This window comes from Caretta caretta, chromosome 5 (genome assembly GCF_965140235.1).
Source record: "Caretta caretta isolate rCarCar2 chromosome 5, rCarCar1.hap1, whole genome shotgun sequence".
In the NCBI taxonomy this organism is placed as follows: Eukaryota; Metazoa; Chordata; order Testudines; family Cheloniidae; genus Caretta; species Caretta caretta.
Window position 1 is genome coordinate 127,100,050 of NC_134210.1, and position 12,286 is coordinate 127,112,335.

Sequence of the window (12,286 nt, forward strand, 5' to 3'; positions counted from 1 at the left end):
TGAGGTGACAAAATCCATTTTCCAGAAATTAGACAGGCTGTGATCACAGAACATTATATTGTAAGCTTTTTGGTGAAAACGTCACGCTATTACATTTTTCAAGGACCAGCAGATTAAAGCTTTAGGCACTGGCAAGTACTGCCAAAAGTATTAAAAGGAAGCAAACTACAACCTTGTTATCTGTCTGTCCCACCAATAATGGGTTGTGGCTTTTAGACGTTTGAGGGGTGCTCCATATGGCATTCTTATTTGTTTGCTTTTTAAAATGCTACATTATTTTCATAAATTACAGATGTCAGCTCAATAATTCCCTTGGGTTAATATATTGACTTTAATTAAAGTAAAACAAAGGGCAGATAATTAGTCTAACAGTCTGAGCTCCTGACTGATTCTGAAAAACAAATTTCTGTTATGTTTTTCTCTGAGCTACGTTCTATGTTGTGCCCAAATTCCAAACTTTGTCATCATGAACAGTTACTCAGTTTGATTTTTTTTAGATTAATAATGTGTCTGTTTATTTCCCCTTTCCTTCAAAACACATTTTCATCTTTGTTTCAGCTTCTGTCTCTCAAGGTTAGCAAAGATCTTTACTAACATTAGCGTAGACCAAACTCAGAATAACAATTTGGGCTTTCTGGTTCCTCACGTACTGTACAGTAACATCAGCTGATATCACGTGTCACGGGGCACTCTACTCACTGCGGGGGCGCCTCCTCGTGGCCATGTCTGGGGATTAGCTCCACTCAGATCTGACGTCCTCTTTTGTTGCTTGCTGCACGCCCTATCGTCTCTCTCTTGCTCCCTGTGACCCCCAGGGTACTCTGTCCTCGTGGCTGGGCGTCCAGCCAGGTCGCTAAAGTCTTCCCCTTCAGAGGTATCAAAGTCTTTCCATACCAACGGTTTCAGGTGGCCTACTCATGCACTTCTGTGCCTGGCAGTGGAACCCAGGCCTGCCCTCTGCAAAGGACCCTATCTCTAGCTACAGTGGCCTGCTCACTCCCAGATCATGTTGCTCTTCTCCTGGACTCCTTCCTACTTCTCAGCTCTACCTTCTGGCTTCCCTTTCTCTGTATTTACCAGCCCAAACTCCTTCCTTCCCCAGAGTAACTGCAGGCTACCTGGCACTGTAGCCTCAAACACACCTACTTCCAGGGAGTGACTAGAGACTACTTCCCCAGGGCCCCCTTCTGTTGCCAGCTATCCTAGCCCTGCCTGTTCCTTCTCAGTTGGGCACCATCATCACTCAGGGGATTACTTAGCCCACCTAATTCCCCTCATCTGTGGCCTAGCTGGTTAATTGGCCCATTCTCAGCCTCCTTAACCCCTTCCTAGGCTGGTGTGGGGTGAACACCCCATCGCATCACATATATGTCAACACATTAGCCTGGCAAATAGTTTTGGATAGAGTTGTGGTGTGGGTTTTGTTATTGTTTTTTTAAGATATTCTGTAGATCAAACAAAAATTATTCTGGGGTAGTCGCATGGCCTCTGTTATACAGTAGGTCAGACTAGATGGTCACAATGGTCCCTTCTGGCCTTAGAATCTATGAATATTTATCCATCTGTGTATTTAACACACTCTAACATACAAAGGACAGTAACCTGCACAAACACCTGGATAAAAGACCAGTTACCCACAAATAGCTCTAGTCCTGTCCCAAGGAAAGAAGAGTCAACCACCGGAATCCTCTGTCAACAAAACCATCATCAGTGGCCTCAGAAGCTGCCAATGTACCTTAACACAGGGAATTTTGAACCAGATTCCTAGCTGTCCTGCGCTTGCTATGTGTGACATTCTGTACCTCAAAGTCACATCCTGGAACCCCCATATTCACCACTGTCATACGATTATGTTTTGTACATTGCATGTCTTGTGAGGTATCATTTTAAAAGTCTTGATCTGTTGAACATGAATAGCCTATTGGATTGTATGTGCTGTCACTGTATGTGCAATTATTGCCACATGAATTATGTTGTGAGGTGGGGAAACACCCACAGCCAGCCTTTCAGTTGCAACAAAGGAAGGCCAGATAGTGATGATGGCCCATCTGGAAAAGAATCCACTATCCAGAGACTCCTTAGCGAAGGCACATGTGCAATGGAAACTGCTTGACCAATGGGGACTGCCTGACCCCCAAGTCACAGCAAGGATCTTTCTAGCAGCTGAAAGAAGGTATAAAAGAGGGAGAGTGACATCATCACTTGGCCTCTCCCACCCCCACATCTCAACACCTGGAAGAAGATTTACAAGAAAAAGACTTAGAACTGGGAAAGTTTGGTCCCACGCTTCTATCATCTGTTAGGGTGAGACACTGCTTACTTAGTCTCTTTAAGTTTGGAGGACTCAGCGGTCCTACAGTCCAGGGACCCCCGCACACTGTATAACTGTGCAAGCATGGGGTACAAGCGTATTTCCAGGGACAGTGAAGTTTGCGGAGCAGCAATTCTGCACCAGGGTAAAGAACGCTCCTGGCACTTATGCTGCAAACCCGTCCAGCTGGCCACATAGAAAAGGGCTATGTCCAGTGTGCAAGGGACCATACTTAGCAGACATCAGTGGCTATGAGAATGGCCCTAACACTCTAGAGTAAGTTAGAGTTGCTCCAAGTTGCCACAAATCCCATCAGAGCACAGAGGTGTCTCAAATGAACTCCCGGTGCTTAATGAAATGCCTTCCCCTATCTGTTTGCCTGCCTGCACAGTGAATTTGGTTAGCACCTTATAGAGCTAACTCCATTAACTTGCTGACTTGCCTGGGAACGTACTTTATAAAAGCATCACCAAATCATTCCGGCAGCCATAGACAATCTATTTTTAAATCGCATGTCACAACACCTCACCAATGCTGGTGATTTAACCAAGGCAAGTAATTGTGTTTGGAGGGTGCCTCGGACACAGACCTAAGAGAATTACTGGCTGCCCTAGTAGCACTAGGATCCAGATCTAGTATCACACCTTACATGTAATCCACCAGGTTTGGCACAGTGGACACAGCATGGGGTTAGGATTTGAACCACACGCCAACGTCATCAGTACATCTCACTTCATGCAGAGCTATCATGTGCTGTTTCTTTCCACCAGAGAGTCGTAATGACAAGACAGCCCACCTGACATGCGGTATCCAAACCACTGGATGGGCATTGCTATGCAAAGACAGGGAAGCCTATAACTCACCCTTCATTAAACATGACCTTTCTCAGCTACAGTAAGAAAGTCTGACGTGCTATGATGGTGTTCACCTCCCTCTGCACAACTCCATATGGATCAGGGTACCCTACAGCAGCTGGGATGCCATGCTGTTGCCCCTCAGTGGACACCCGCATGCAACATCAATCCCTATTATTCTTCTATGCTTGCAAGAAGCTGTTAGCTCTGAGAGGTTAATGCAAAGACAGACAGTTCTGAGTATGCTCAAAACATGAGACAGGGTCACATTGTGGAGGGGGCCACCTCTGGGCTTAGGAGCTCATCTTCATCTAGACCCCTGCCACCAAAAAGCATGATGCACGCCCGCAGCTGCATGGTTTCTTGGGTGCCTGCTGTACTGTTTGTTGGGGCTTTATAGCAGCTAGGGGCACACAAGTTTGACAGGGCAGGGGTAGCCCAGGTTTTTTCTTTATTTTGTTTAAGCTGAGATTCTGGAGCACACTATGCAGCTACCGGTCAAGAGGAGCTGGTTACTGAGCCCCTGTGAGCTGGCCCAGTTTTACAGCTGGTCAAAACACATCTAATCAAGAATTTTGCATGGATACAAATCTGGATCCTCTAAGCCACTTGTATCAGGGCACAACACTTAAAATTCAAATAGTACTTGGGTTCTGTCATTCGAGTAGCCTTCAGCTTTTTTAAAAAAATATCTGTTTGTATTTGCCATGCATGCCAGTTGCATTCACCTGTCCCAGAGCTGCAGCTCTCCAAATAGAAGATGGGATGGGTGACATATTCAGTCCTTCCTCTGCTTTGCATAAGCACTGAAAGGAACCTTGCTTTTTGCCCCGACCCCTGATTCTCAACTTGATGTGTCATTTTTTCAGAGTAAAGAATATCAGGCAATAAATAAATAAATCAATCAATCAATACTGGAACCTGTAAAGAGGAACCTTGTTTCACACATCAGAGGATGTAAGACAACTTGAATCAATTATCTTCCAACTGTTTTTAGTTTAAAAAGGAGGCACAAAACATCTTAATTACAGTCTGCTTTCATAACATCCCACTCTTGTCATTCCTATGATGCAGACAGCGATGGAGGATGTGCTTCTAAACACATCACAAAATGACATGCATTATAGAATGCTTATTTCTGAAATTGAAATGAACAATTATGGCATTTGCTTAAGAGGAACTAGACTGTTGTGATGGCAAAGCCACACAGTAATGGTTTGTACACTTGGTAGTTCATTACAAGACAACTGTAGCCCAAGTATACAGATTCATACTCTGAAGCCCCCTGAGTATATGTGTGCAATGGGACTCCAAAGTAGGAAAAGCCACATACAGGCACAGTCTGAGAGCTTGTCTACACTACCGTGCGGGGTTGATTTAAGATACGCAACTTCAGCTACGGGAATAGTGTAGCTGAAGTCGACGAAGTTAAATCTACTTACTTGGGTTGTCTTCACTCTCCCGTCGACTCCGCTTGCGCTCCTCATTCTGGTGGAGTACCGGAGTCAACGGGAGAGTGCTCAGTGGCAAGGGTGAAAGTAACTTAAAGGACTCACCGGTACTCCAGAACCCTGAGCAGGGGGGCGTGGCCTCAACCGGAATAGGCAGGGCCTTTAAATACCTGGGCCCTTTAAATCAAGATTTAAAGGCCCAGAGGCTCTGGCTGTGGCTGGGAGCCCCAAAGTCTTTAAATCACCACCGGAGCCCTGCCGCTGCTTCCCCGGGGCTCTGGCAGCGGGGCTTGGGCAGCGCTTTAAAAGGCCCGGGGCTCCGGCCGCTGCAGGGAGCCCTGGGCCCTTTAAATCGCCAGCCTGGGGAAGCCGATCCGGTCTGGCACGGCATACTGGCTCTTGCCGGTATGCCATACTGGACCGCACCGGCATACTTTCACCTCTGCTCAGGGGTCAATTTATCGTGTCACGATAAATTGACCCCTGAGCAGAGGTGAAAATATTGACCATCGCTGGATCGATCAATCGCTGCCTGCAAGCCCTGAGCTAGTCCTATCAGTTTCTCTCTGCCATTCTGCAAGGTCTCACTCTTACTTCTAAGGCCAACAGGTGTTTGTTGCCAGGAGCACTCATAACATGCCAGCTGCTGCACAAACAGCAGTGGCAACATAGAATCATAGAACTGGAAGGGACCTCAAGTGGTCATCTAGTTCAGTCTCCTGCACTCAAGCCAGGACTAAGTATTATCTAGACCATCCTTGACAGGTGTTTGTCTAACCTGCTCTTAAAAATCTCCTATGATGGAGAGTCCACAACATCTCTGGGCAATTTATTCCAGTGCTTAACCACCCTGACAGTTAGGAAGTTTTTTTCTAATGTCCAACTTAAACCACCCTTGCTGCAATTTAAGCCCATTGCTTCTTGTTCTACTCTCAAGGGTTAATAAGAACATTTTTTTCCTCCCACCTCTCTGTAACAGCCTTTTATGTACTTGAAAACTGTTGTGTCCTCTGTGTCTTTTCTTCTCCAGACTAAACAAATCAAATTTTTTCAATCTTCCCTCATGGGTCATGTTTTCTAGACCTTTAATCATTTTTGTTGCTCTTCTCTGGACTTTCTCCAATTTGTCCACATCCTTCCTGAAATGTGGCACCCAGAACTGAACACAATACGCCAGTTGAGGCCTAATCAGCACAGAGTAGAGCGGAAGAATTACTTCTCGTGTCTTGCTTACAACACTCCTGCCAATACATCCCAGAATGATTGGTTTGTTTGGGGGTTGTGGTTTTTTGTTTTTTTTTGTTGTTGTTTTTTTGCAACAGTGTTGCCTCATATTTTGCTTATGATCCACTATAAGCCCCAGATCCTTTTCTGCAGTACTCCTTCCTAGGCAGCCATTTCCCATTATGTACGTGTGCACGTGATTGTTCCTTCCTAAGAGGAGTACTTTGCCGTTATCCTTATTGCATTTCATCCTATTTACTTCAGACCATTTCTCCAGTTTATTCAGATCATTTTAAATTTTAATCCTATCCTCCAGAGCACTTGCAACCCCTCCCAGCTTCGTATAGACTGCAAACTTTAAAGTGTATTCTCTATGCCATTACCTTTCCTTGGCCAAGTCCGTCAACCAGGAAACTAGTTCATGTCCAAGGACCCTGGTTTGAGTTTTGTCAAATTATTTTCATTTAAAGCCTTCATGATAGTGCTGTGTTGTCACAATCACCCTCTGCTAGATCTCTGCATCTGACCAGCGTCATAGGGTCATGTTTCAGGGCCACTACCCTGACCTTCAAATCACTGAAGACTCACATGTTCTTACACCAACATGAAGTCAGCCAAGTAGGCTAGGTTAAGGAGGAATTAGCAAAGTACTCATCTAGAAAATCTGACATGATCCTGGACAACTTGACTGTTAGATTCATCACCTATTACACTTTTTAACTTAAGTTAAGGTCAAGGTAAGGACCATGTATGCTTGTGCAGCACCTACAATGGGCTTTTGGATGCTACCATGATACATGACCAGCAAGTGCAGCTAGAGTGTCATACTCTAAAGACCAGGTGCTACGTTCATAAAGTTATCTAGTAGAATGTAGGTTGAGAAGCAGAAATCTGACACACAAATATAGGAGCCAGTAGAAGTTCTATGTTATTCTAAATCATCCATGCAGCTCTTATACACTTATGAAGACTATTAGACCAGCCTTGTTAGTGTACAATAATTCAGATTGTTCAAAAGGTTTGTGTTTCAGTCTTTGAAATACTAAATAGGTTTTGTTTAAGAGTTATGGGAGGTGGGAAGACTATGCCTGTGTTCTTCATATGCAAATATTCATACTAGTAAACTGTAGTTTACAACATTTACCTCACAAGGTAGGATTTCAACAGAACCATCTATGCTGCTCTGCTTTAGCACATAGCAAGGCATTCTTCCCTTTGGATCTTCAAACAGTTTGAATCTGTAGCATAGCCTAAAGAGAATGCATCATTGGGATAGCTGAACACTAATGAAGAATCTATATCCAAACACTTCTGCATCAACAATAGTCTGTTCAGTGCTCAGAGGGAAGCAAGCCAGCTATTACCAGCATGTCAGAACAGTGGTCCCTAAGCCTTTTACCTCATCCCCCCTTAGCATGTCTGCAACCCCACTCCCTGGGACTGGAAGCAGGACTGTGGCTCCAGGAAAGGGGTGTGGGGGAGAAGGGTCATGGCAACCCCCTCAGTGTTCCTCTGCACCCCCCAGGGGGCACACCCCAGTTTGGGGAGCGGTCATAGAAAAATCTTGTCTGTAGGAGTGTTCTAGATTTTTGACACAGCTCTATGGAAACTATATCTTGGTCTTGCATCCACCAGGAACACCTAGTAACTTATAATATTCTCCCTCTGCCAGGTCTGATTGGCTCAAAGTCAGGCTGCAGCTGTGTAAGATATGCAGGGCTATGTAAAGGGAAGCCCAGGAAGAGTTACTTAAAATGCTTAGTTACTATCACTTTTTTGTATTTTACAAAACATTTTAGCAGCGTTCTTTGCACTGCTCTGTGTGCATTTGCAAAAACATAATCCCAACAAATCCATTCTTCCTTTCCACTGCTCTTTGGATTTAAATTAGTGTCGACTTGTATCACCATGATTCTATGTGGTATTTTACAGGGAAGCACAGAATCAGTTCACCCTTTAGTAATGATTAACGCAACACACTGTAAAGGCAACATCTGCCTGAAGAGCTCTGGGTAAGCTCAAAAGCTTGTCTCTCACCCACAGAAATTGACCCAATAAAAAGGTATTGCCTCACCCACCTTGTCTGTAATAGCGCAATTCTGCCACCTTATAACTATTGAGCCACAACAGCTACCAAAAACTTTAGCCTCCTGTAGGTTTGCTTAACCAGCTGTGCATGTTTGAATAGTAATAGTATCCATAGACCAAGACTCCAGCCATGTCCCCAATGTCAGTTTGAATTGCTTAGTTACTGCCTCTGCACCCACTGGTCTGAAATACCTCTAGATCAGCTTGGATGGAGAAGTTACTGGAATCCCCGAGGTAGCTCGAAGCTTCAAAGTGCTATCACTCCAGGATCAGAAAGCATGCACACAGTTGTTAGCCATTACTAAGGCCTAGTAATGAATTACCATATAATAAAATTTTATGAGTTTAATACTTTAAATCCTAGCATTGTTGGCTTAACATATTTATTGAAGTCAATCCTATTTTGTTCAATATATGAGCATATAGTTTAAACGGTAACCACAGCTGTGACTCTGTTAACGATCTCAATAAATCCTACTTAGGCAGGAAAAGAATTATGCAAACGAATCATCATCATCTGTTTTCTGCCCAACATGTACTTTAAGACAAGACATTGTAAAGATTATTTTTGGTATTAGAAAATTAACAACTCTTATTTGGACCTTAATTTTATACCCAAGAGAGGAGCCCATCTTAATATATTTATAAAATGTTTATTATTTCAGAAAGAAATTACATTTGCAGAATACAAATAGTTGAAAGTTCATACCCATACGAGACAGGGACATCTAGAGACAGTTGATATACAAAGATACATGATTAAGAGACAAGGACAGATAAGTTTGTCACATTTATTTACAAATTAATGCATTTAAAAACAGATCTGTTCTTCGAACAATTTTTAGATGATTAAAAAAATTAGTGTGAAGCAGTGTAAAACCACCCTTATTTAGGATATGAATCCTCCATCAGTTACACTTTGCAGCTAGATAGGATATCTTCCACTAGTCTCTTGTAGACCCACGCATCGCCTTTAAGCCGTTGCCTCCTGATACCCACTACTTCAGATTTACTAAGCTGGCACACTTCTAGCTCAAATTGCATTGTCACTTTGCCAAAATCTGACTGGGTTTGACATTTCAGGGTATAGCTGCATAGACAAGGCAAGGAGAAATAGAATAGTCATTGAGTTGTTTTAATACTCATCAGAAGGTTCGCAACATGAAAGCTTAAGTGGGTACAATTAATACTTCCCACACAAAGTAGCACATTGAGATTCAGCAGTGTGGGCAAACAGCTCAAAACAAGGTTAGGTGAAATGAAAGCTAGTTCCCTTTTGTAAGAGGATACCTTGTCTGCAAATGCTAATGGAGCACAAGGGCTCCTAGCCACAAGAACTGCTGCCTGCCTCTCCTGGGAATTGAGATCTATGGCGAAGAATAGAAAGCGTGGGGATGATTTTATATTTTTCCTCTAGTCAGACTATCTTCTGCAGATATGACAACATCCCTCTTGTGAGGCTGCTCCAGCCTCCTGCATTAGGCTCAGACTGCAGCCATCTTCCAGATGAAGAGAAATTGAGCCATCCTGCTCTCTGCAGATGCAGCACTGCACAGGGCCAACTACAGATCATCTATTGCCAGTTGGAGGAGTGAAAGACCAAGCTCTGATCTTTGAATCACCAGGCCACAGAAGTTTGTCACTTTAATGCAACTAAATGCATCTTCCTGGAACATGAAGTTGGACACTTATACGAGGAGGCGGATCTTTTTAAATGCCTTCCCTTCAAGAAGGGAAGAGCATTTTATAAACAAAACCTAGCATTACCTGAGTTATGATCCCCATTTTACAACCCTAGGAAATTTCAGTATAGACACATACAGTCTTTTGACCAGTGTCAGTTAGCAGCAGAACCAGGAATAGAGCACTCCCTAGCCACCAGACCCTGCAAGTTAAAGCACATCTATTCAATGGCTTGCATTGTACGGACAGGTAGTAAGGCTCACATTGTGTCAGCTAGGATTTATAGTATTTTAAGTGGTATTATATGGAGGTCACAGTGATTTCCATCATGATAGCACTAAACTGCCTTATCTCAGCAAACAGCACAGTATCAGAATGAGTCTTTGCTGTCAATGAAATCACAAGAGATAGGATTAGCTCAGTTTGCTCAGCTTTTCAAGCAAGTTGCTACAACATGCATGACAGATCAGCACAGGATATTAACATCCATATGTGAGAGTTAAGGAACTTTACAGGTACATTTGTTTGGCATCAGATACATCCATGTAGTAAATACTGTGCATCTCATGTGGTCTAATAGGAGGTACAATATTTAACAAGAGGCAGTGTGAGGGGGCTGAGGGGGGCGGGGGGGGGAATGAAGCTGAATGCTTTGCTTTAGCAAAACCAGAGAACTAGCTACTTGGGCAAAGACCAGCTGGAATTAGTTTTGCCTGACACTTTACTTACCCCTTCTGTACATAGTCAACATGTTTCTTTGGGAGGATGGTAATTATGTCATTCAATAGCTGATCTGGATTCAGTAGTTTAGTTGTGGTCACATTGTAATGAGCCTGAAAAAAAAAATGTAATAAGCTCAGTCAGAAAGACAAACTTGTTTTTAATATTTACACCGAACACCAGAGGTTCTGTGGCAATGGATGTCTTAAGAGGTTACTCATCTTATGCAGTAACTGGTGTCTGCCTAAGGACGCACCACAGGCCTCAAGCCCTTGATTAGAGGTGGTTTTCCTGTTAGCCGCACACATTTGGACTGTGCATGTGCTCTATAACAGTGGTTTAAAAAAAAAAAAAATTAGTGACCCAGTTGAAGAAAACTGTTGATGCCAGTGACCGAACAGAGCTGGGGATGAAGGATTTGGGGTCCAGGAAGGGACTTTGGGGGCTCAGGCTTACTTTGGGCAGCTCCTGGTCGACGATGAGGCAGGGGCACTGTGGACCACGCTGCGCCCTGGGAGCGACCAGCAGCAGGTCCAGCTCCTAGGTGGCAATGCGCAAGCAGCTGCCCAAGGCTCTCACCTGCAGGCACTGCTCCCCCTTTCCCCCAGCTCCCATTGACTGGTTCCTGGCTAAAGGGAGTGTAGAGACAGTGCTTGGGGTTGGGGCAGCGCATGGAGCCCCGTGGCCTCCCTGCCTAGGAGCCGGACCTGCTGCCACTTCGGCGGCGCAGCATGGTGTCAGAACAGGTAGGACTAGCCTGCCTCAGCTGGGCAGCACCGCTGATGGGACTTAAATGCCTGGTCGATAGTGCTGACCAGAGCCGCTGCGACCCAGTGTCAGGTCGCGACCCACAGTTTGAAAACCATTGCTCTACACAACCACGTGCTGCACCCCCAGAGTATATTAAAAACTGCCCTCAGTTCTTTCTGAACATCCAACCACCACCAGTCCAAAGCAGGAGGGAGGGAGGGCAGGTAGTGGAGCACCCAAAGGTGACCATATGCCCCAATTGTAAGGGTACCAAGTTGTGCTCCTTATCCTAGTTGCGCTCAGTGATGTGTGTTGTCCGATATTGTTGGAGCTGGTCAAACCAAACATTTCATTGATCCCTCCCCCCTCCCCACCGGTCTAGGGAGTTCTTCACCTCAAGGGGAACTGTGACCTCTTTGTCCAAGCTGTCTCTGGCTGAGGAACAGATTCTTCTGACCAACCCTGAAAGCAGTGGAGGCATAGTCCTACAAGCTCAGTCACAAAGGTGCAAGCTGCCATAGGACTTGGAGCTGCTAACAGTTCCTTACTGTAGTACAGGGCTTCCTTAATTGTCCCAACCAGATTTGGCAACAGTTATGAATCTGTCTGTGGGAAGGCAGGCCCTGGCTGCCAACAAATCCAAATATACCCTTATGAATTGTATTCTCTCTATAGGGGCTAATAATGATTTCTTAACATTCAGCTGGAGACCAAATTCCTGGAAGAGAAAGGCCAAAGGTAAGTACTCCGAATGTAAAATGGCTCAGGCCCATGGGAATATGTAGGTATCCATATAGAAATACAGGCAAAGTAGGCATACTGTAGGTCAAGGGCTGACAGCCAAGCTCCTGCCTCTAGAGAAGGGAAGATGGCTGCCAGAGTTACCATCCTGAATTTGAGACTTCAATCTTTGATTAGTCATAGAAGATCAAATTTGTGATTTCCACCCTCTGTCCTTCTTTGACATGAGAAAAAACACTTTGGGTAAAACCCTTTTCCCCCTGTGAGGGATGGGGCCATTTCTATTGCTCCTAAATAAAAAGGAGGGAGTGAACTTCTTGACTCAGTATAGTCTCATGAGAGGGGTCCCTGAAGAGGGATGAGGAAGGGGGAGAACATGCAGAGGATTGTGTAGTCTGATGCTAACCTCCATGACCCCTTTGTCTGTAATACATTACCGGGTCTAGTGGAAATGGGGTCCAGAA

General features: G+C 44.5%; 1 protein-coding gene across 2 annotated transcripts in view; it reads right to left on the reverse strand.

The window, feature by feature from the left end:
• Positions 1-8,565: 8,565 nt before the first annotated feature.
• Positions 8,566-12,286, reverse strand: part of MELK (maternal embryonic leucine zipper kinase) — a 38,537-nt gene continuing 34,816 nt past the window's right edge. For both annotated transcript variants that reach the window (XM_048850004.2, XM_075128882.1), the window contains exons 17-18: positions 10,341-10,444; positions 8,566-9,018 (exon numbers count right to left, since the gene is read on the reverse strand). In XM_048850004.2, coding sequence (XP_048705961.1) covers positions 8,841-9,018; positions 10,341-10,444 — 282 coding nt within the window. In that variant the 3' untranslated portion in view covers positions 8,566-8,840. The remainder of the gene's footprint in view (positions 9,019-10,340; positions 10,445-12,286) is intronic.